Genomic DNA, 25,537 nt, shown 5'->3' with positions numbered 1-25,537 from the left:
TTAAAAAAATAAATAAATTGTGTGTATGTTAACAATGATACTGAGTTGTTACCATAAAAATATCGAGCTTAAATGCATGCTCTGGTAAAAGGTTGTGCATGAAGACAATATATCTTGCTAAATGGCTAAAAAACATTAATATCTTTTCTGAGACATTCATTCCAGCCTGCAAAGCTAGTTTTGAGGAAATAATTTATTGGGTGGTTGGTATTTCTCTGTGATAAAACCTTTCTCAAAGAATCAATAAAGAATCCAGGCAGGGCTGTTGGAATTAGCTCAGAAAATAAAGATAAACATCAATAAGGAATAACTGAAATAGAAATATCAACACCCGAAATACCATGGGAAAACCCTTTTAGAATGACGGGAAAAACTCAGTCACACAACAAAATATCACAACAAAATATCATTTTATTGATCATAAAATTCAAGTGTACAATGTCTTTCGGTTGATGCAATATATATAACATAAAGAGAGACTCTTCACATTCCAACTGAAGGTCTCTTCAATTTTCAAAACATAACTCTTTATTACAAATACAACTCGTATTTCCATGCCTTAACGCATGATGAATGACATGTCTTTATATTTAATATTACAATTATCATAAACGTCCTTTCTAGCTGAAGGTGACTATAATGGAATTAACGCCCAGAGATAAAGATTTCTACTGTAGATGCAAACTCCAACACTCCCTCTTAGTGAGAGAGAAATCTTTAGCTGAACAATGACACAAGGCTGCAACCAAATTGTTAATGATAAAATCTAATCACATAGATCTTATAAAATTTCATGGAATCACTCAACATAAAAACCTGCAAGAAACACAACTACCTCTTATGATTTTGTTATGGAATCTCTCAACATGACACTAAGAGAACAATTTACTCATTCTTAGAATGTATCTAGATTCAATTGTGTCAATATTGACACAATTGAAATCAAAATCATTCTAAGAATTTATCTATGGATTGTGGAAATCTGCTCTCTACAATTCACTCATTGTTAATAATCACAGAATCACTCAACATGACAAATTTGTAAGAATCTCAGCTAAGCCTTTAATCACGGATTCTCTCCACGTGAATTGTCATAGAATCACTCAACATGACATCCAACTCCCATCATGGATTCTCTCCACACAATGTCATCATGGATTCTCTCCACTTGATGATCACTCCCAGAGTGAAAGAGTTATCATAGTTGATTCTTACAATCTCATTTATTCACACAAGAATAGAAATAGGCATAACAAAACAAGACTTAGTTCCATTCAGGTCTCAAATTTTACAAATACCACAAGCATCACAAAGCATATATGAGAGTGAGGGGGATTCCATAAGCACTCCCTCTTAATTATGAAGAATCCCTCTGAAGCTAAAACACCTCCCTTTGAATCCAAAGCAACCTCATCTCACTGCTTCATCCTATAACAAAGAGAGATATTAAAAGATAATAACATCAATCATCATAGATTCATGGTCAAATATTCAAAATACTAATCAAATACTCAAAATGATCAAATTTTCACTAATCTAGATTCACTAAATTTTCCAAATCAGCTATGTAATAAGTCCAAGATTTCGAGTAACATCCCCATATCATCCCATTGATTCTTGTTTGACCCAACAACAAAAAATTAATTTGTCTGTTGATAGGTTCTCACACCATCGCCCCAAATTCTGTGGACTCCCCTTTCTTGATCGCCTTGGCAAATTCTTGTCCAAATTTTTTTTTTTTTTTTGAGTTTTGAAAATTTCACGCCTTGGTACCTTCAGGCCAAATGTGGGGAGACTTAGCTTATTTTCGCCCGGCATCGCTTGATTTTCCAGAGCCACCATCACCTTCATCCCACCAAAGTCCAAGTCATCCTCAAAAGAATAGCGTAAGGCCGCCTACGTGATTATCAACAAATCACATCGATAAAACTGAGCGAGTATCCAACAGTGTAAGGAACATTGGAGTTTACTCATGTCCCATGAGCAATAACTTTTCAAGAGAGGAATTGTATGTTTGATACTCTGTATCAAATGTTCAATTGCTAATATGTTATGTAAGTGATACAAAACTCGCATCAACATTATCTGGTGCTAGAAGGAAGGCCTGAATTTTTTTATTTTGAGGATTTGTTGGCATTTAATTATGAAGAAGAATGGTGCTCCCTAGATCAAATCAGCCTAGAGCAACTTGGAGAACACTTCAAGATCACATTGTAGCAAGTTTGTGCTCAACCGCTTGGGAGGAAAGTGAGAACACTAGAGAGTACCTGGACACCGTTGACGTGCTAAATCAAGAAGAAAGAAAAGCAAGAGCTATTGAAAGGAGAATTCAAAGGAGATTAGAACGTCAAAGAGAGTTGGAAAGGAAGCTTGAGAGAGAAAGGAAAGCACAAAGACAAGCTCAAGCTATTGTTGAAGACAACTCGAATTAGAGTCAATCAAGTTGGGATTATTTTCAAGCTGGATAGAAAGGTTAGGTCTTTTTCCCTCGAAAGATTTGAGAGATTGATATTTGATAAGAGGCAGAGGATATTGAGAAATACACCACACCAAGAGGACTTACTTGTGTTAGAATCTCCCAAGAAACCAAGGAATTGTCGGGTAGCTGATACCTCAAACTTAGCTAGCCCCTCAAGTAGTCTACCAATTCAGGCTCAAATTAATCCACCAATTTAGACCCCAGTCAACCAGCCAGTTCAAGCTCAAATCAATCCACTAACGATGGCTCAACTACCATGGATCCAAAACAATGCCTCACCACTCTTATTCCAACAGTACCATGATCTACCAAAGAATCCGGTGGTATTTTGCTCCAATTTTTTTGTCAATGATCTTAATCATACAGCAGACGAGCATATCAAGGTATTCCAAGAGGCATTGTGCAATAGAAGAATTCAAGAGGAAAATGTCGCGTGTAGGCTTTTCCCTTATTCACTAAGTGAAGAACCTTATTACTGGTTTGTCAATTTACCAGCATCATCAATAACGGGATGGGTTCAACTCAAGGAAGCCTTTCTTGCAAAGTTTGGTATGCCCATCACACCACTGGAGTTGCATAGAAAGTTTGTGGACATAAGGAGGCATGATAGACAGACGATAAGTTCCTTCAATGATCGTTTCCATAAGGCTTACATGAGATTGCAAGCCCCTTACACAATGACGGAGGCTGGTGCATTGGAAGCATACTACAGTGCCTTAGACAACTAGACGGCTATGTTCAGGAGAATGGTGAATCCTGCTCCCACAACATTGACTGAGGCCTACACTAAAGCAATTAGGCCAACAAGGAATGGAACCCCAAGGTGCAAGATATCCAAACAATCCTGTTCCACAACTTACATACCAGATACCCGCAAATCAGTTAGTAGTACACTTGGGGCTTCCATTATCTCAAGCACCGCCATCACTACCAGTTTATTTGCAAGGTGCAAGTTCCTCCACAAGGACACAAGAAGAAAAGGATGAGATGAAAGAGTTGATTGACCAAGTCAAGAAGCTATCTACGGAAGTCACCCATTTGAGAAACCAGAACAATCAACTCCAAAGCTCCCAAAGAAATAATCAAGGGAATAATTACCAAAATCAAGGTGGAGGTTATCAAGGACAATTTCAAAGGAACCGTCAAGAAGGAGGATACCAGAGGAATTATCAAGACAGAGACTACCAAAGGAATAGCCAAGGTGGTAGTTATCAAAGGAACTACCAAAACAATAACTATCAAGGTAACAATCAGTCACAAGACCAAGGATACAACAATCAGTCCAACCAGAGGAGAACTTGGAATACGGGTCCAAACAATGGAAATGTGGTGTCGCCACTTGATAATCAAGCTCCAACAAATAATAGACCAGTGGACTGAATATTCTTGGCTGAGTCCGCCATGTTCAAGTATTGTAGATTCCATGAGATAGATCAACATTTGGAGTTAGGGTGTGTAGAATTCAAGAGAGCATCTAACCTGTTTCAAAACATAATAGATGAATCAAATAACCAGGAAGATGTTAAAGTTACAAGGTATGAGATTGTCCCTTCCCCGAGATATGATCAATGTCTGACTTTTGAGGAGTTTTCATTCCCACCAGAATTTGAAGCTTATGAAGAACCCCAAGGGAGATTTCCTCCCCAGTTAGCAAATGGACCAGTTGATGAGGAAATAGATCAGAAGGGATATGACAATGGGTTAGATTTTTCTTTCCCACCTTTGGAAGACACTGTTCTAGTTCAAGGAATAGGTGGGAGCCAAACATTTCAACAGCCGGCTAGCAATGCTAGTTTCTATCAAAGGAACAATAGGAGAAATGATGGACCCTTCACATCTTCCATACCCCCAAACAATTTCAATATGCCTCCACACCCCGATGCAAGTAATATACCGAATCTTTTGAGGGATGCACCTAAATACAAAAAGGTAACCTTGGCAGTGGGAATGGACAACCAAGCTTTCAACAAAACACACAACAGAACAATCAAGGTACTCAAAGAACGCAGAATGTCCAGTCGACATAAGAAGCAAGTAAAGAAAGGACTTGAAACAATGCCGTGAACAATGAAGAGTTGAAGAGATTAGGACAAAGCGTGATAGAGGAGATGAAGGTGGTCAAAATCAGTCTCCCTTTGTTCGAATTATTGAAGGTAGCGGAGATTAGAAACACGTTCCTTGATAGTTTGAAAGATAATAAATCACAAGGATTCCACACTCAAGGTGCAACAACACAGACTCAAGGGAGGCCTCCTCCTAATTTGGTGCATGTAATCCAAGCTGCTCTAGGAGCGAATATGACAAACTTATCTCAAGACATTTCATCCAGAGAAATAGGAAGTTCTACACAAGAGATTGCATATGGCGATATCAGTGAATTCAACAGACAGCCGGGACCTCAATCAATTTACGTAGCTCAAGGATCAACGCTTGTAGAACAACAAACTCAAAGGAGTCATGATTCGGTGAACAATAAAGAAAAAGTGAAGAAAGAAAAGGTTGCTCAACCAACAGATTTCAGAGTGAAGCCAAAGCAAGTGCATAAGACACCAGTGGTGTATTATCAAGGAAAAGATGAGCCAGCCCCATTTTTGCTATTAGTAAGGATGTTCGAGAAGTTGCTTCACAATTGCTTGATAGATTCAGGAGCGTCAAGTAACGTTATGCCTTTGAACATTTGCAGAAGATTGGGAATCACGCCTTTGGGATCAAATAGAAGAGTCACTCAATTGGATAAGATAGAACTACCAGTAGTAGGTGAGCTACACAACATACACATGCAGTTGGCATCTAATCCAAGAATGGAACACATGGTGGACATTTCCGTGGTAGATGTGGTCGATACCTATGGATTGATCCTAGGTAGAGATTGGGCTAGAAGATTGAATGGATGTATGGCAATGGACTTCTCTCACATGTGGCTCCCATGGAAAGGACTAGCCAATCAAATCAGAATCGACAACACCCCGAGGTTGAGATTGACAATCACAGAAAAGGATGAACCAAATGAAATTTTGTTCGTGGAAACAAATATGAGCACCTACAGACCAAAGAAAGTAGAAGTATTGACTATGAGCGAAGGAAAAGATTCCACTGAGATCCTGATTGAGTCAGATCTAGATGCTTTTTCCGATGAGGGTGAAGGCTTGTTTGAAAACTTCAAGAATTTCGTGACTAGAACTGTGCAGCAAGGGATGGAGTTGGGTAACCGAACGCCTATAAGAGACTTATTATTCCCCAACTGGTGCAGAATTCACAATGCATTCCATTCGGAATTATCTTGCTCTTTGTGTACAGTGGCCTTAGAACAAGTCGAAAAGAGGATCCCAGGGGCCCTAAAACATGAAAATCAACATGGCAAACAGAAGGTTGAGATTCAACAAGTCGAAGAAGCTGAAAGTAGCATGATGGGTGAAACAAAGAACCAAATTACACCACCCGATGAAGAAATGAAAGAAGATGATGAAGTAGATGAGTCGAAGAATTTACAAAAGGAGTATCTAGAAAGTAATGGAATATGGACTCTAAGGTTTGGTGGCTCCAAAACCAAGCAAGGAGCCAGAGCTGGATTTGAGTTAGTTAGCCCAACAGGGGCAACATATTTGGAGGCACACAGATTGCAATTCCCATGCACCAACAACATGGCAAAATATGAGGCATTGATTCTAGGCTTGTTGTGTGCTATTAAAAAAGGTGTCAAAATACTTCATGTACTGGGGGACTCGTATCTAATAATTGAACAGATAAAGAAAAAGTTTGCTTGCCATGACAAGAGGTTGAAGAATTATAGAAACCGAGTCTGGGATTTGATAGAAAGCTTTGATGCCTTCAACATCAAGTTCAGCTATAGAGCAAACAATCAGGTGGCAAATGCCCTCACGTAGACTGCAAGCTCACTAACACCAATTAAGTTGGATGGCTTGAAGAAGTTTAGAGTTGAATTGGCATCGGTTCCATCAGTACCAGACAACGTCAAGAATTTCCAGGTGTTCGAAGATGATAGGCATATTCTTAAATTCTTGACCAATTAAGATATCTTCACAACACAAATCATAGGTGGTGAAGTGGGTGAAGAAGTAGAGATCGACACAGAAGGGATTATGAGCCTAAAGACCAAACTATTCCAAAAGGAATGATTGAATTGGAAAGAATATTTGACATGGACCAATTCCACAAAATGCAATATCAACCTATAGGAGGTGATGAGTGTGAAAAAGTTAATTTGGGAACAGAAGATTTTCCCAAAATTATCCACATTGGGAAAGTTTGTACACCTAAGGAGAAAGCAGATATATTGAATTTGATGAGGGAATTCCCTGATGTGATTGCTTGGGGATATGAAGATTTGAAGACATATGATCCCGCCATCATTACACACGATTCCACTGAAGGAAGAGAGTAAGCCATTCAGGCAGTGACAAAGGCCGGTCAACCCTTTGTTAGAACAATTGATATATCAAGAAGTGAAGAAGCTACTTGATGCGCGAATCATCTTCCCAGTGAGACACTCAACGTGGGTTGCCAATCTTGTCCCAGTCAGGAAGAACGGAGAGATAAGGTTGTGTGTTGATTTCAGAAACCTGAACAGAGCATTAGAAAAGGACAATTACCCATTGCCATCATTGGATGAGGTTTTGTAGATTGTGAACGAAGCTAAAATGATGTCATTTATGGATGGATACTCGGGATACAATCAAGTGATAGTTGAAGAAGAAGACAGATTGAAAACGGCCTTCACCACTAAGTGGGGAACATTTGCATATAGAAGGATGCCTTTTGGCCTGATCAATGCAGGTGCAACATTTCAAAGAGCTATGGACTATGCCTTTAAGGACTTAAAAGATAAATGCATTATCATTTACATGGATGACATAACGGTATTTTCAAAGAACAGAGGATCACATAATCGACCTGAGGAAAGTTTTCACAAGATGTAGAAGGTTTGGGATCTCTTTGAATCCGAAGAAATGCATGTTTGGAGTTATGGAAGGGAGGCTTCTAGGACATGTGATTTCAAAGAAGGGTATAATGATAGATCCAGAGAGGGTGGAAGCAATTTCCAAATTTGGCGTCCTAGGTAGTAAAAAGGAGCTCAAATCTTTCTTTGGAAAGATCAACTTTGTGAGGAAGTTCATATCTGCATTTGCTGAGATTGTGAAACCAATGAATGACATGCTAAAGAAGGATGCAAAAGTAGATTGGACTCCTGCAGCGAAAAGGGCATTTGAGGAAATAAAACATGCTATTATCAATGCACCAGTCTTGGTAAGCCCAGATTATGAGAGGCCATTCAACATATATTCTTTCGCCTTTGATCATGCATGTTCGGCCATTCTAACACAGAAGAATAAGGAAGGTGAAGAGCATCCGATTGCATTCATGAGTGCACCTTTCAGGGAGGCCGAATTGAACTACCCAAATGTGGAGAAACAAGCCTATGCCTTGGTGAAAGTAGTAAAGAAATTCAGGCATTATATCTTGAGAAGAAAAGTACATGCAATCATGCCTGACATAGCAGTAAAGACTTTATTGATGCAAAGCGAAGTTGGAGAAAGAAGAGGCAAGTGGGTCGCCACTATTTAGGAATATGACAGAGATCCGACCAATGAAACTAGTTAGAGGACAAACAATTGGTGCAGACCATGGCTTCAGAAGGACTTGGACTTGTATAGCAAGTTTATGAATTGGAAGAGGTACATCCCGATGAATGGTATCAGGACATTATCAACTATCTTTTAAATCATCGATGTCCTTCACGTTTGAACCCAATGCAAAAACGGGCGCTGAGATTTAAGAGTAGAAGATATATGCTACAAGGAGTAGTGTTGTACAAGCAGAATCATGAAGGGGTAATTGCGATGCATCGGAAAAGAAGAAGCTAGGAACATATTGGAACATTTTCATGACAAATGGGGAAAAGGATATGGATCAGATTTGGCCACAACACATTGGATACTAAGAGCTAGATATTATTGGCCAACTTTGTTCAAAGACACTCACGAGCATGTGAAGACTTGCCATGTTTGCCAAACTGCGGTGAAGAGACAGAGAAACCCAACAATGCCTTTGCGACCAATCATTGAGGTGAGACCTTTCGCGATGTGGGGGCTTGACTTCAGTGGTTCCATCAATCCACCTTCCTTAGCACAACATAGGTATATTCTAATCGCAACTGACTACTGTACTCGGTGCTCAGAAGCCCAAGCTTTCAAGAATTGCACTGCTGAGACTGTCATTAAGTTCTTAGAGGAAAAGATCAAAACCAGGTTTGGTTGTCCTTCTACTTTTGTATGTGACAATGGTTTTTCTTTTACTTCTTTGAAATTTCATACTTGGGCATTCGATCACGGGATTATTTTAAAATTTTCATCAAGATACTATCCCCAGGGAAATGGCCTAGTAGAATCTACAAATAAGAACCTTTTGACTGTGATTGGAAAACTCTTAGATAAGAACCCAAAAGATTGGCATACACAACTGAGATACGCCTTATGGGCAGATAGAACTAGAGTGAAAGAGTCCATAGGAAACACACCTTATCATTTGGTTTATGGACAAGATCCTGTATTCCCGATTCAATTGAAAATTCCAACTTTGAGGTTCATACAGGAATACTATGATGAGAAGGAAGACCGAGTCCAAGTTAGGTTGACTCAATTGATGCAGTTAGATGAGAAAAGAGATGAAGCCCTAGATAAATTTGCAAAACATCAAGGGGTAGTGAAATGTTGGTTTGATAGAAGGGCGCAAAATAAGGCCTTCAAGATTTTAGACTTGGTCTCATATTGAGACAAAGCCCACGAAAGGAAGGGACAACATGACAAATTCGATAAACTATGGAAGGGTCCTTTCCAGATATCTGAGATCATTGGAGATAATGCGTTTAGACGAAAGACACTTACTGGCGAGGATGTCCCATTGCCCGTCAATGGGCAATTCCTCAAGCATTATTTCCAAGCCTAGGACTCCACGCGGAGCCCTTTTGTACATAGTTAGAGTAGGCTTGCTTTCAGTTGATAATTTAGTTTGCTTTCAGTTCTTTAGAGTAGCTTTGTCTTGGACCATTTGGCCCTAGGGTTTAAAGTAGTTTCCCTTTTAGTTCTTTAGAGTAGTTTTCTTTTCAGTTCTTTAGGGTAGTTTTCTTTCAGTTGTTTAGTTTCGATGTTGCAAGGGAGCTCGAGTTTGATTTGCATCAAGTCATTTGACTTGAAATCTTTTAGCTTCCCTTAGTAATTTTGGTTTTGGGTCCTTTGCAAGTACAAAAAGGGGTCCATGTTATCACTCATGGGCGAGGTGTGTAGATTTTACATTTTTGGTGACAAAACGGAGTCTGTCATGTTCATTTCTCGAATACATTTGACGAGGTTCAGAGATTAAAGGATGTGTTTAGTCGTTAGTCTATGGTAGGACTTGTACTAAATTTGGGTTTAACTTGATAGAGGTTCTTAAGTTATCTCTGACATGGTTACAACATTCTACTCACACTTAATTGCTCTGAGTTCTTGGTGTTTCGAAGTGAAATTGGACTTAGTAAAAATCATACACCTACTTCAGCGCCACTATGGTCTTCCAAACCCTCCACAAGCTTCATTGCCTGCAAACCAAACAAAAGATTGAAAAGAAAAAGAAAAAAGAGAAAATATTATGAAAAAAAAGAAAAAGCAGTATCAAAGTGAAAATAAAGATGAAATTTGGTTCAAGGGTGTGCAATCACCTCTACCGGTGCTATAAAAATAATCACTAAAGGTAGAACCGTGATTGTGGTGCCACAACGATAACTCCGTCAGAGCTATAGACACTTGACTGGCAGCAGGGCTCTCTCTAGGTTGCTTTTGAAGTAAGGATGTTATAATAGCTTAGTTTAATGGATCTAAAAGATTGTCAAGTTCTTGTCGAGCGGGAAATAAATCATTTGCACACACGTGGGTAACTTATGGTCAGGATGCTTAAGTTCAACTTGAGAGTTCTTTCCCTTGTTGAGTGCTTGTCCTTAAGTAGATTTTCGGATAAGCCATCCTGAGATTTTTGTTCAATAACATTTAGGAACATTTCACCCGTGGAGTTGCCAGATGTTGTGAGGTTCTCACACCATCGCCCCAAATTCTTTGGGGACCCCCCTTTCTTGATTGCCTTGGCAAAAAAAAAATTTGAGTTTTGAAAATTTCACGCCTTGGTACCTTCGAGCCAAATGTGGGGAGACTTAGCTTATTTTTGCCCAGCTTCGCTTGATTTTCCAGAGCCACCATCACCTTCATCCCACCAAAGTCCAAGTCATCCTCGAAAGAATAGCGTAAGGCCGCCTACGTGATTATCAGCAAATCGCATTGATAAAACTGAGCGAGTATCCAATAGTGTAAGGAACATTGGAGTTATACTCATGTCCCATAAGCAATAACTTTTCAAGAGAAGAATTGTATGTTTGATACTCTATATCAAATGTTCAATTGCTAATATGTTATGTAAGTAATACAAAACTCGCATCAACATTGTCTTAAAGAAATATATCTAGATTAATGCTAAGTAATATACATTACTCTCAATGATACAATAAATATTCAAGAATATGAAAAAACTTATCTCATGATTGTCTTTCCAGATCTCCATAATAATATGTCATTGCCCAATATTTCAACTGTACAAGTCTTTTGAACTTTTAGACCTCAGTAACATACTCTGCTACATGCTTTTTCTCTATCTTTTACACTATACATAGCTTCAGACTGCATTTTCAAAAAAAAAACTGTATTTATCTTCACACTCCCTTGGATACCGTTCTCAATTTGATCTCTCGGTAACTGGCTTTTAACAGTACTATTTTACTGTTTGCTGGTTAATAAAATAAAGCAATACTTTGCAGCCCCCAAATAGACATAGACAATAGAGTAAACATCAAGTGACTACACGATAAAAAAGCGATTAATAAACCATCGATGCCGAAGCTAAGAAAATGATTAATAAACTAAAGATGCCAATAAAGCATGAGAAATGATTCACACAAGGTGCCAGGCTGGAGAATGCATGGCTCACCTTTCAAAAGGTATTAATATACTCTGTCATAAATAATTTAGAGGGCTCACCTTGTACATTACGTTAGATAGTGAAAGAAACTCATCTCTATTTTGAGCTTAAATTCATCTATGGAGATCAAGGGCACCCGATTTCGTTGCACAAATTCTTCTTCTCATCGCCTCCGTTTAGGCTTCCTACCATGTCTCCCTTGTTCTCCTCCATCTTTGTCCACGCAAATCAATATGAATCTTTCGTTTTTTCACTAAGGAATGAGTAAGAACTATCAACCACGAATGAATTGAAGCCACATGATACAGGAAAATAAATGATGAAATTGTTAAAGCTTGATAATAACATGCCGCAATCAACAAAACAAAACCACCAGAGAGTTCTTAATATCAAATGGTGAAATGAAAGACCAGACACAACCATCGTTGAGTCAGCATCCACAAGGACAAGAAATGAGGAACACAATCAAATTAAGGAGAGAAAAGAGGATCCATGCCAAATAAGCACAAAGCATTAGACGCATGAAGCCATCTTTGACATGCATGAGCTGCAAAGCATAAATGAGCAGTCCCCCATAACATACATGAAAAACTGAAGAAATACTAAGAGGGGGAGGGGGTGAATCGGTATTTGTAAATTTAAAAAGTAAATGCAATTGAATGAACACAAAGGAAACAAAGACACAATGATTTATCTCGTGGAAAGCCTTTTTGGTAAAAACCACAGTATCACTAATCACTACAAATGTGGGCTCCAACCCAGTACATCCAAGGCTCCAACCTTCTCAACAAAATGCAAGCTTCAACTTGATAAGACTGAAGCAACTACCTCTAAAGGCCACAACCTCCAACTAACAGATGAAGCAACAGTTACAACTAGTTTAAATCTTGTTTTATCATAAAGTGATAAAACACTATAGACAAGAAAACATATGCATAACCGTTCTTACATAAATGAGTTCACAAGTGCAGTAGATGAACTTCTTGTATCATACCTCACCACACAAATGAAGTGTTCTTCACATAGTTTCGAGAGTCGCCTGGAAATTGCCTGAATCGCCGGTTTGGCAATTCGATTCAGGCTGGGCGATTTTTTATGAGTCGTGAATTGGTTCGGCCAAATTTTTCCCATGAATTGCCTGAATAGCTGATTCATGCGATTCATGGAAAAGATCGCCTGAATCGACTCCATGAATCAGCAGAAAAAAGAAAAAAAGAAAAAAAGAAAAATTAAAAGAATTAAACTAAGAACCACAGTAGAAATCAACAACGTAATCCAACGTAGGAGTGAAGGGACATCGAATGAAAAGAGGAGATAAACATAATTAAACTAAGAACCATAGTAGAAATCAACAATGTGAATCCAATGTCGTGTGGAATTAATGTTTTTCAAAGAGGACCAATACATTAGTTTTTCAAACAACAGACCCATCAACATCTTGGTATGGGTAGTTCGACATCAAAGGAATCAATGAACTAGCGGTCAGAGTCTCATACCAACTGAGCAATAGACGAAGGAGACAGTGCAATAAGACATCCATCCTAGCCAAACATCCACTACGTTAGCCTCATATACTCCCCTTCGCCATTCAATCATCATAATAACCTCAGTCACGGAGGGAAGAACACAGTCAACATTGCTTGAGTTGCCAAAATAGAGTCAAAGGGGTACACATTAACACCACTATATATTGAAACTATCACTTAGCATCATCGTATCTCTGCAATAGCTATAGAAGTCATGCCTCTCACTATTTGACTAAAATAGTAAATCATTCATCTAGAGTAAGGAATAGAACTATCAGTTTTCCACCCACCAAGGAAAGGATTCTCCCCACAATGTCAGGATTTCACAACTCAGAAAGAGAAACATCCAAAGAATACATACTCTTATACATGTGCAACAAATACAATTGGGATAATTATATCAGTGGTGTCATATAGAAGAACAGTGAGGCGATATTTTTTTTTGGCTTTTACTCCAAAATAGGATTCTGACTATTGACAACCTGTGCAAGAGGGGACATCCTATTCCTAATAGGTGTGTCCTTTGCAAAAACCAGGGTGAGTCAGTGGATCATCTGTTTATCCATTGCTTGTTTTCAAGAGAGGTCTGGTCTTTATTCAATTAGGCTTTTGGGATGAGTTGGTGTGCTCCTAGCTCAGCTATAAACTTCTTAAGGCAGTGGGATAATTCTTAGAAGGGAACTGGTCTCCATACTATAAGCAAATGGGCTTTGCCTCATTTTGGCTGGGGTATATGGAAGGAACACAATAACAAGATTTTTAGGGATGCTAATCTTACAGCTAGAATAGTATCTAAAAAAATTCAAAATGCATTGTTGGAAAACTATATGTTTATAAAAGGAACTAACCCTTTTGTAGGTGAAAATGAGAGAACTGTGGATTCTCAGACTAAAAGAAAGGAGTGTTCCTAGTCCTACCTCTGGAAGGTTGGCACAAGGCCAACTTTGAAGGAGCAGCTAAAGGCAACTTGGGAGAGGCGGGATGTGGAGGTGTGATAAGAAATAGTCAAGGGTATGGGATATCAGTGGTCACTTGCCCCCTGGGTTTTCAAACAAACCATTATGCTGAGGCTAGTGCTGCCCTCCAAACTACGAAATTGGCTAAAATGTTGGGGCCAAATGTTTGTGGTTGGAGGGGGACTCTAACAACATAATCAAATGCCTAAGGGGTGATCACCATCTAGCCTGGAGTATAAGGAATATTATTGAGGAAACGAAAAATATTTTTCTTTCCTTCGATAAGGTGTTATGAACCCTTTCTTCACATATATATAGATTGGGAAAACCTTCCAACTCGAAGGTGAGAAACCCAGTAATAATACTGCTTATGTTGTTATCTTCCCTCGATTTCGGTGTATATTCTCCCTAATATAAAAATGTCTTGCAACTGATAGATTCACTACCTTGCAATATACTTAGCAAGGAGATGGAAAAATAATACTTTTGGTGTTCTATGTCTTTGGCGCCAAATGTCTTATTCCTTTATAAATATATATAGCAAACCCCGACTGTACGTGCGATGCGAGAGTAGATTGTATGTTCTACGAAGGAGATTATATTGCTGTAGATTGAATTGGATATACGTGTTCGACCAGTGTGAGGATGTTTAGTCTTTGCCTTTGTATGGGTTTTGTTTACCGAACCCAATACATACCCTTCCTTTCGGGTCACGTCTTAAAATTTATAATTGCTGATGTCTATTGTTCCTTGATACACTGCGGTTAGTACTCAACATAAAGCCTGCTGGAGATTTCGGAATTAATGCTTGATGCAGGACCCGATGAAATTGGGTGCAGGTCTTGACAAATATCGTGATGTGGATCCGTATATATACTCGATGCTGATGCTTTTTATATCCAATCTCTTGACGTCCTTCGAAGTGCTCCCTCACTCTCATAAATAATGCTTGACTCGGCTAGAACAAATGTGCGTGAGGGGACATGTCCCAATGTATATTTTATCAGTTGTTTATAGAACGCGTTGTATTGCTTCAGTGATGTATGTTAGTTTGGATTTGTGTTATTTATTGCTTTTAATATAATTTATAAGAGTCATATTGTATTCTCTCTCTCTCTCTCTCTCTCTCTCTCTTTATATATATATATATATATATATATATATATATATATATATATATATATATATATATATATATATATATATATATATATATATATATATATATATAGTTTAGTTTTTGGTTAGCTTATTTTGTATTTTATTAAATTTATATTTAAATGTCTATATGAAAATCTCATCGGCTAAATATGTATACTATATATTATTATGGATGATAATAAGTAAATCTATATATATATTATTATGAATTCATATATATATAATAATAAATTCATATATATTATTATGAATGATAATGAATAATATAAACAATCATGAATGATAATTTATGTTATTATTAATAACTTATTATGAATGGTAATTTATACTATTATGAACAATTATGTAGAGTTATTATGAATAATAATAATTTATATTATTAAAAATAAATCATAGATATTTATCTATATCAATATTATTTCTTTTGGAAATAATCGATAATAGTATATGAACTATTATTATCTTTTATCCAATTATAGGATTCTCTTTAGGAGGGGTCATGACATAAGGTCTTTGTGTCTCATGCATACCGTGAAGGTAACGTGGCTGTTGATTGGATGGTGAATGAGGCTGTAAGGAGGAACACGTCACAAAGATGGGCAAGTGGAGAAGTTTTGCTGGTTGAAGCAAAAATTATTATGGCTCTAGAAAGGATTCAGGGGAAAATGGGCATCATTAAGGGTAATAATGGTAGTTAATGTTGTTTATGTCGTATATTGTACTGAGCGACTGACATGAGCCAATCCAAAGGCTTCATTACTAGAGAATTTATTGGCACATTTTATGGGCGATCTTAAGGGTTTTTGGTAATTACTATAGCTAATTCTTTTTTGAGGACGGGGTCAAGTATAGGTTTGAGGAGACAAACTAGGTCTCGGCTCAAGGCAACTGGAAAATTCAGAGGTGCTGCTATCCTATGTGCGACAACATAGTTGGAGAGAGGCATAGAAGGGAGCCAGAGGGGGAAGCTGAGAAATGGAGGAGGCGATCGAAGGTGTGGGAGAAACTAAAGGAAGGAGACATTTCGTCCTTCATTGAAAAGCTTCATGGCTAGGACCCGAAGAATGGTGAAGACATGGAGAGAGGGGAAGGTAAAGATTAATGGGGTGGACTTTCAAATCAATGAAGAGGTTATTGCTGAGGTGATTAATTCCCCAAACCAAAGCATTAAATTCTATAGGGATGAGAAAATATCCTTGAATGCAGTTAAGGATTTTGCTAGGGATTCGAAGGAAATGAAGGAGCTTGTGAAGATGGGTGCCTATTACGAGCCTGCGTCTATTAAGAAGCTATGGAGGTTTGTCCTTAGGGCATTTATATCCTATATCACGCTCAACACCAGGTTTGACAGGATTTGAACCCACCATTTCGTTATCCTTAATCATTTCAGGTACGAAACCAAGATTTCCATACCTACTATTTGTTTTTCTCGGCTAGTAAGAGTATAATGGACTATAAGAAGAAAGTTTAACCTTGCCTTCCACGAGGGTTTGTTACTACTCATATATGAGCATTTTAAAGCTCAAACTTGTGGAAGGGCTGTTGCCCAGAAGGTGGTTTCTTTTGAAGAAATTGAGAGCTCTTACCTCCCATCAGACACAGAGGATAGTGCAGGTATGCACTCGGAAGAAGAAGAGGAGGTGGTGAAAATCATGAAGGATATGGGTAAAAAGAATAAAAAGAAGCCAGGGAGAGGCTCGTAGAAAAGGATAAAACGGGAGTTAGAGGAAGAGTATAATGATGAGGAAGAGGGGATGGACTCGGATAGGGAAGGAAATGTGAGAGTTTGGACCTAGCAAGGCTCAGGCAAGTAGGAAGGAGGTAAGCTCGGTCAAAAGGAAAAGAGGAGGGGATAAGGAGGTAGAGAAGGCTTCGGGCAAGGGTAAGGAGAGGTTTCTGAAGCTCAAGGAGAAAGGAAGGAGGAAGAGGGTGTGGTTAAAACAACGGTTTCTCTGGACGAGAAGGGGAGAAAAACTGTGAGGAGGAATTTCCATGCAAGTATAGCCAAGATGGGGCTGGTTAGAGATCACATGAACCTGGAGGTGCTCGAGGGTAGGGATGGTACTATTCAGTTGGAAGAGCTCATTGATCTTGGTCTGGTTATTCTAAGTGACAATGCACGAGAGACGGGTATGAATTTCCTGAACAATGCTAGAAACAACCTCATGGACAATTTTCGGTCCTTTAAATGGATATTTCATGAAATTGAGGAAACAAAGTATAGGATGCAAGGTCAGGAAAGGACAGAAGGGGTGGGAGAGAATGGCAAATTTGACAATCTGGAAGCTAGGGTTTCAAAGATTGAAAAAAGAGTGGAAAGGATAGAGACTACGCTTCATAGCTTGGCTAATTAGAGCCTTAACATTATAAAAGGCCTAAATGATAACATCATTCAGCTACACAGGATGATGGAGGAGAATAAAAAGGATAAGGAGGAAAAGGACATTGACGGGACCAGGGTGACTGAGGAGGAGGAATCCTTGCAGGAGGAGAGCCCGAGTAGAAAGAGCAGAGCGGAAAAGAGAAAGAGGGTTGTGCTGACTTCTCAGGACGATAGTCACTCAAAGACCGACGAGGCGGAGGCCAAGGAAGAGATGGAGTTAAAGAATAAGGAGCTGGCTAAAGTTCTCATTCCTTGACCATTCGTCCTAGTTTTTGCTACTTTCCTGGCTTTTGGCCTTTTGCTTTTTTGCTTTCGTCTGTTGGTCTAGCTTGGGCTGTTGTTTTTTCTGTTGCTTAGTAGCTAGACACGAACTGCTTGTTTATTTTATGTTGTTAATTGGTGGGTTTCAAGAACCCCTGTAAAAAACCTATTTTACTTAATAAAAAAAAAACAGTGAGGCAACATAGTTCTGAATTCATATGGACCACTAGAACATTGGATATTCAATCAAATAACACTCTCCCACTCTTAGCAAATATAATACATCTAATAAATTCAATTACAGAAATCGGGCCTAGGACTGATATATTAGTAATATAAGTTATTCTCAATAAAGGGTACATGAAATAAGTTTTAAATTGTTAAAATCTCTAAATTTAAAGAGTTTTAAAAAAAATTTCGATTCATAGCCGATTCGATTCCAATTCATGGCCGATTCACGACTCGATTCGGCCTTGCCGATTCCGATCCGATTCCGATTCTTGTTACTCCAAACCCTAAGAAATTTCATAAGGGGACATCACATACAAGGCTAATTCTATTGAAGGCATAACCTAGGGTGCAAAACTAGCATCAATTTAATAGAAGAGACCCCTTGGTCATAGCATCTAGAGTAGGAATTTATCAATCCAAAGGAACAAGTGAATATGATGGAAGAGATAGACCATGGCCACAAAATCTAAACAAAAGGGAATCTTGCAATTGAAATTTACCAATAAAAATGTTATAAAACCAATGGAACTTCCATGCTTATGCTATCAAACAAAAGTGGCAGAAATTACTATAAATGGAAATATTGGATAAAATGTGCCATCTTGACTATGGGCAGGGCATATCTAATGCCATGAAATATGCATCTTTAGGTGATAATAATGAATATAAAATTGTAGAAGAGGGCTTCCCCCTAAAATCTGCTGTCAAAACTACCGTCTGTTGGTCATAGCATCTAGAGCAGGAATTTATCAATCCAAAGGAACAAGTGAATATGATTGAAGAGATAGACCTTGGCCACAAAATCTAAACAAAAGAGATCTTGCAATTGAAATTTACCACTAAAAATGTTATAAAACCAATGGAACTTCCATGCATATGCTATCAAACAAAAGTGGCAGAAATTACTATAAATGGAAATATTGGATAAAAATGTGCCATATTGACTATGGGTAGGGCATATCTAATGCCATGAAATATGCACCTTTAGGTGATAATAATGAATAGAAAATCTTAGAAGAGGGCTTCCCCCTAAAATCTGCTGTAACTTTGTTTATAAAGGATTACCTGTCATGGTTCACCATAAGATTTACAAGATTGTAAAATAATATATCTCAGGGTTTTAGGATAAGAACTTCACACAATCTTTTAAGCAGACATACATTTTCTTCTATAACAAAAACACGAGCTAGACAATTCATCCTACTTTCAAATTCAACTGTAAACGTGAAGAAGACGTAAGGATCTTATACTTTCACAGTCAATCACATCAATACCACTGTATTATATTTTCAACTGCTATATTTCAAGACTTCTACAATAAAATAACATTGTCACCATAACGAAAATGTAACCTTAGCTCCAACAGAGACATAATATCAAGAAAATTGCATGTGTAAATGTCACTAAAACAGTATGCATAGCAGGTCATGGAGGCAAATTATCTCCTAGCCCCGTTGGCGGAAAATCCCCAAGCAGTCATGATACTTATCTCTTAACCCAAACTCTGTTGGCAAGCCATGACAATGTGCCACTGGAGCAACATGGTTTACTACCAAGCAACATTGTGTCTATGTTAGTCTGCAAGCGGCTTGGTCCTTTGCAAGCAGGTTGGTGTCAAAACTCAGCAGGGACAACCCTAATTTCTCCTGTGAGCAGCTCAGTATCCTGCTTTCTGTGAAGAAAATCCAACATCATTTTTGGCACGAACTGTTTTCTGACTTGAACATGACAAATTCCCTACTAGGATCTGCCCAGGTAATAGCCTTATCAGCTAAATTATAACCAAGGAAATAAGTAAAGTTATAAAGTTCTATCTAATAAACAAAGCGTACCCAAGATTACGTTGTGAGGACATTGGAAACAATAAAGTGAAAACTTGAAACCACTTTAGGTTTACCTCTTACTACATTTCTTTTCTCTAGAGCTTATATTAAATTAATTCTCATAACCCAAGGTCTTTTTACCCTAGTTCTTCTTTATTATAATTGTCTGGACTTCTGATTTCTAATGACTCAATTGTTGACATTAGAATAGTTTCCATCTTTCTTATGTTGACATTGAGTTTTCAACTTTTTGGAATGAAACTAAGGATACAATTAGAGTTCACTTAATAATTTTCTTGTTGATCCTTAATATTAAAATCTGAGGTTTCATTCCTTCTCCACTCTTAATGCAGATTTAGTAGCTAACACAATGCAGATTTATTTGGGCACTTATTTGAAAAATATCATGAGTAAGAAATGCAACTGAAAATTTAATGATCGAAGCCCCACAACTGCAAGAACATCACTATCATAGGCATAGCAAGGTATTATCAATAAAACAATGTGCCACCTCCCCCCAACTTGTGCCTATATTTAATATTTTAATATGAACAAATCCCACGATCAAAAGCTCTGGAATGAAGGGATGGAAGGAAGCTGGCTTTTAGAGAATTAAATAATCATCTATTTGATTGTCTAAAAATGAAAGAAAATGCAGAGAGATGTCACTTGCCTAGGTATTAGATACCAATTTACTATTTTTCAGATCTTTTTATACACTGTTAAGAAAGAAAACAGTATGCCTGGGCTACTGTTGTGCTAATGTGTAAGGATTTAGAATTTTGTTGCCTTCTGAGTTGAAGATTGCTATGACCAACTCTCCAAGGGTAGGAAAAATACTCTTCCTTTCAAGCAATTCCATGTTAGAATGCTGTGGATGTAGACTAAAGTCTATTCCACAGAAGATTCACTTACATTGAAATTAAGGCGAGTTTTGGATTCATTGACAATGAGTATCCAAGTTAAAAAAATCTTTAATCCATTCTGTTTTGAGTTTGTATTGGAACATCAAGGATGTTTTGGAGACTGGCAGACAGTTCTCTGCTAGAAGTTATTTTTTCCTATCTATGAATGTTTACAAATTTGGTAAGTAGCAACTCTCTAGACTTTATTCAACTTTCATGTTAGAAAGTGCTGAGTGATTTGCAATTTTGGGGCTTGTAATGTTTCTTCTGAGGGGAGGGGTTTTGGTCCTGCACTCTTTATTGCAGCTGCTTGCATGGAGTTTTCATGAGTAGCATACACCTTGGATATGAGTCGGGACAAATATCATAACAATGTTTGCATTGCCAAAATGTTTAGTCATTGTTTCTTACTAGTAATATTTTTGGCTTTACTTGATATCTGTGGGTTGTGGCATTTCTGTTTGAAGTTAGCCTGAGGAAATATCTGCTGGTAGAAGTTATGCTCTAGTTTGAATTTGACCTGCTCTAATTAAGTAGGAGTACATAAGAGTTTGCATCATTTGCTCTCTCATAGGCAGTCTACTGAGGCAAGATGCATATTCACCTAATGCTTTTGCTTTTTGTTTATTTGATATTTCATGTAGTTGGAGGCATGTGTGCATCCATTCTTTGATGAGCTACGAGATCCACACGCACGCTTACCAAATGGTCGTCGTTTGCCACCCCTTTTCAACTTTAGCCCTCAAGGTAAAATAGTCCAAGATCTTTTGGTGCAAGTTATTGGTAAAACGTTTTAAGATATGTTGGTGCAAGTTCATTATTCTTTTTCTAACATTTGCTCATTGCATACTTTTTTAATTGTCATCCTCCAGAGCTTATAGGAGCTTCGCCTGAGTTGATTGCACGACTTTTACCTCAGCATACAGGAAAACCGAATCTAGTATTGTCATTGTAATTCAAGTTCAACATTCTTATGAAGAGCATGTATAAAGGTCACAATTTCATACTATTAAAGAGTATGATTAAAGTGTTTCCCTGGCAAGAAATAAGATTTAAGTCTTATTTCATTTTCTAAAACATTAAAATATTGTATAAGTATGGGTAATATATACAACATTAAGAGTGTGTATGGCGTATGAAAACATCATGTGTTGATGTTTGAGGCTAGACGGGGTTCATTTATATGAAAAATTTCTTCTATCTGTATAGTGTATCTTGTCTTTTATATTTGAGTCCTTGCTTCATGCAAATTAGCCTAATATTTCATATTATGGTCAAAATCATCTCTGCTTCATACAAGGGTGAACATCCAAACTTTCCCTGAACTAGTAATGTGATACTTCTGACATTTGATTCATTGATTATGTTTGTTGGCTTGAAATGCATTTTTAATGAGTTTTCCTTCTAAAGGTCTGTGGACAGTACTGGGAATATCTGCCCTCCCTTTCCATCTTTGAACTGGGTCATTTTTGTCATCAAAACCTGCAAATTTCTTGCCCAAAAAGCCAATGTCTGATTGTATCCACAGCCAAGCTACTTGAGGTAGCTGCGGCCCTTTTTAACTTCCTCTAAATTCAAAACCAGAATATCAATATGTTTTCTCAAGAAGCAGTAAAGATCTTGAAGAAAGATCTAAAAGGATTTATACAAATAGCATGCTAGAAAACAACCAGTAGTCCACATATCCCACAAAGGATTCCAATGGGTGCTATATCAGAATTGAAACTCCTTCGAAAAATACATTAATAGTGGGTAAAATGAAAGAGAGACTTTAGTTATAGTTAAAAAAGCTTTTATTTGTAGATTGATAGGAGCCTTCCAAGGTCAATAAAGACTCTGTACAAGAGCTGTTTCAACAAACTGGGTGGTTATCCTAATTTCCTTATGATGGCAAAAAGAATATTTGTAGCTTTGTTCTCCAGCAAACAAGGGAGATACCAGGATCTTCAAGGTGGACCATGGTTCTTGAAGAAATGGATATTACTCAGAAATTAGCCTGACAGTTATGTTGTGCAGTGGTTATCATTACACCGATCTTCCTGCAAGTCCATAGATTTCTAGAGACCACAATCTCCATTACGTCCGTGGATGAGCCTTACAATGGATATCCCTTTCCACTTTACATCTCGACTTTCATCAATGAGACCACCATCAGGGGTAACTTTCTGGACCCCTTAAATCACGTTGATGTGATTATGAAAGGGGCCCTCTTCATCAATGAATTGAATCATGGGAAATATGAAAAGAGTGATATCATCGTGAGGACGCATGAGAAAATATCTCTACTTACCTTGGGATCCATTACCTTAGCTATCCAGGTGGGTCCTCAAGCAAATTTTGCCACGTTTATTGTGGTCCGTAAGTCAGGCCCCTTTAGGATCAAGCTGGGCATCCCCTAGCTGATGTCCACCAAAGTTGTCCCCTCAATGGTTCACAAATGCCTCAAATTACCACATGAAGGGGCCACTCATATAATCCATGACACTAGGTACCATCTATTGGTGTCCCATAGGGTTTTTTTCTCTCAACCACTTCTTGCCTAAACCTATCAGGCCCGACATCCTAGGCATACAAGGATAGGGTATTGAGTTTACATGCCATGGCTGCTTCTAATATCCCCTCTGCTCATTAGGTTCAATATGTCTCTTCTTCAAGTCCTTTGTTTGTGTACCAAAAGAAGCACGGGCCCCACAACAAGCCATCTAGGAAACCAAAGGTCATGCAAACCCGTGGTAGTGTCTTCTATTCTGACGTCTTCTCCACAAAAGGACAAAGGAGAGACACCGATGTTGCAAAAGCTCAAGGTGTGCCTGCCTCTTGTCATCCCATCATTTCAAACATCTCTTGTCCTAACCCTTTAGTTAGGATAGGAAGTCTCCTAAGATTGCACAATCACCCTTAGCACCTGTCACTTAGCCTCCAAGGGATCCTCCTATTCCTCCAACTTCCCATAGGGTAAAAAGGAGAAGGTCATTTGTAACTAAGCCACCAATGCCTCGGATTACATCACCACCTCCTACTCTATCATGGGACCCTTCACAATGTCTTTTATGAGACCAAAAGTCCAGTTGATGAAGCAAGATGGACTGCTCCTGTGCAACCTCCCCAACCTAGAATCCACTTGCAACAAAACTAGCTTACACACAAGCATAACAGCTGCAGGTGCAGAAGGTCCCCAACTCAAGAGGTCATTGCATAGGTAGAGAGTGCATCTTCAGGACTTGTGCCCACCCCACATCTACTTCAGTCTCTAGCATTGCTCTCATTCTTATTGTTGCCCAACCATTTTCTTTTTTCGTCACCCTTCCCACTACATCGAGAGTGTCCATTTGGCCTTACCCTAAGCAGGTCCAAGTCTTTATCTTTGCATTGCAGGGCCACTACTCATCACATCTCTTTCTGCCACTACTCATCACATCTCTTTCTGATGTTCCACCCATTTCAGAGTTGGTCAACATGCTTCCAATTTAAGTTATCCCTAGTAATTTCATGCCATCTACACTTATCTCCTCTTCTCTCTTGCATCATTATTGTCACAATATCTATGTTGATTCTCTAAAGACAACCATGACATATATAGGATATCTATGCCTCCTTGTAAGCGTAAACTAGAGAAACACTCTGTCCTAAAATTTAGATGACATTAGTTTGTGCTTGAGGACCATCTTTCCATATTGGTGCTAGTAGTGGAACAAGTCCCAAATTCTCTTGAATTCATCTCCACCACTTTCATAGAGGTTCAAAGCATCTTATTCATTGCTCATTTTATGGGAATCCCCCTCGCACTAATGCATACATATTCGATTCCCTAAACAATATTTCAATGTTAATGATGATGTTCACTAGATCCCTCTGTAATGTCCCCTTTTGGTATATTAGAAATATTGAAGTCTTATTTTATAAAATATTAAAATTGACTCTGAGACAGACTAAAAATATTAAAAGGTCAGTTTAATGTTATAAAAAAGACAAAAGGTCAAGGAGGAATAAGACGAATTATCAAAGAGAAGTTGAAGCGTCACAAGGGAATAGGACGAAGGCTAGAGGGGAGTTGAAGAGTCTTACTTTGTGTATTAAAAAAGGAAAGTGGCTCATTGTTAGATATGCTTGATTTTATGATTCAGTTCAGTTTTCTCTCTTGTAAGAGTTTTCAAAAAGCTTTAGCTTTTAGCTACTTTGAGGACATAGCCCCTTGTACTGGCAGACAGTGGACACAAACCCATTGTCTCGGGAAACATCAGTTCAGGTGTTTCATTTGTGCTTACAGGTTCTTATTCTAGCATTCCAATCTGATTGTTAATCGATATTTAAGATTGGTTTTCTGTATTGGTTATTGTATTATTGTTGTAAAATGCAATAATGTATTTTAAGGAGTTATAAGAGTTTGCTGGTTTTATCTTACTGGTTTGTAATACATGGTTATATTCTCGACATCTTGGATATTATTATGAAATAAAAGGTTATATTCTTGTGGAGAATTCCTCGGGTTAAATGTTATATTTAAGAAAAGTTGAATAAATCCCTATTTGGAATTTCTATTGGTTTTTGATTGTGCTAGAAACTATTTGCAAGGTTTTATTGCTGATTATATTGTTAAAAGAGAAATCAGTAAATATCCAATTTAGGATATTACAGTGGTATCAGAGCCTAGTTCCTGCCATCCTATAGGGTACGATCTAAATGTTTAGTCAATAACAAGGTTTCAAATTATCAAAGAGATTTCTTTAAACATGTTGGAAATCTACAAGCTTATCAGTGCGAAAACGTTCACCTCAATAAATAACATTGTTGGAA

General features: G+C 38.0%; 1 protein-coding gene across 3 annotated transcripts in view; it reads left to right on the top strand.

The window, feature by feature from the left end:
* Window positions 1-21,945, top strand: part of LOC149542426 (shaggy-related protein kinase epsilon-like) — a 130,103-nt gene extending 108,158 nt beyond the window's left edge. For all 3 annotated transcript variants that reach the window (XR_016355464.1, XM_089797365.1, XM_089797363.1), the window contains 2 exons: window positions 21,388-21,490; window positions 21,616-21,945. Coding sequence is in view for 2 of the 3 variants with exons in the window: in XM_089797365.1 (XP_089653491.1) it covers window positions 21,388-21,490; window positions 21,616-21,698 (186 nt within the window). In the remaining variant the exon portion in view is untranslated. The remainder of the gene's footprint in view (window positions 1-21,387; window positions 21,491-21,615) is intronic.
* The last annotated feature ends 3,592 nt before the right edge of the window (window positions 21,946-25,537 follow it).

The sequence above is a fragment of the Cupressus sempervirens genome, chromosome 8 (assembly GCF_028749045.1).
Source record: "Cupressus sempervirens isolate cs-2001-9-10 chromosome 8, ASM2874904v1, whole genome shotgun sequence".
Lineage (NCBI taxonomy): Eukaryota > Viridiplantae > Streptophyta > Pinopsida > Cupressales > Cupressaceae > Cupressus > Cupressus sempervirens.
Note: the sequence above shows the minus strand (reverse complement) of the source record. Positions and strands in the feature narration are given on the sequence as shown.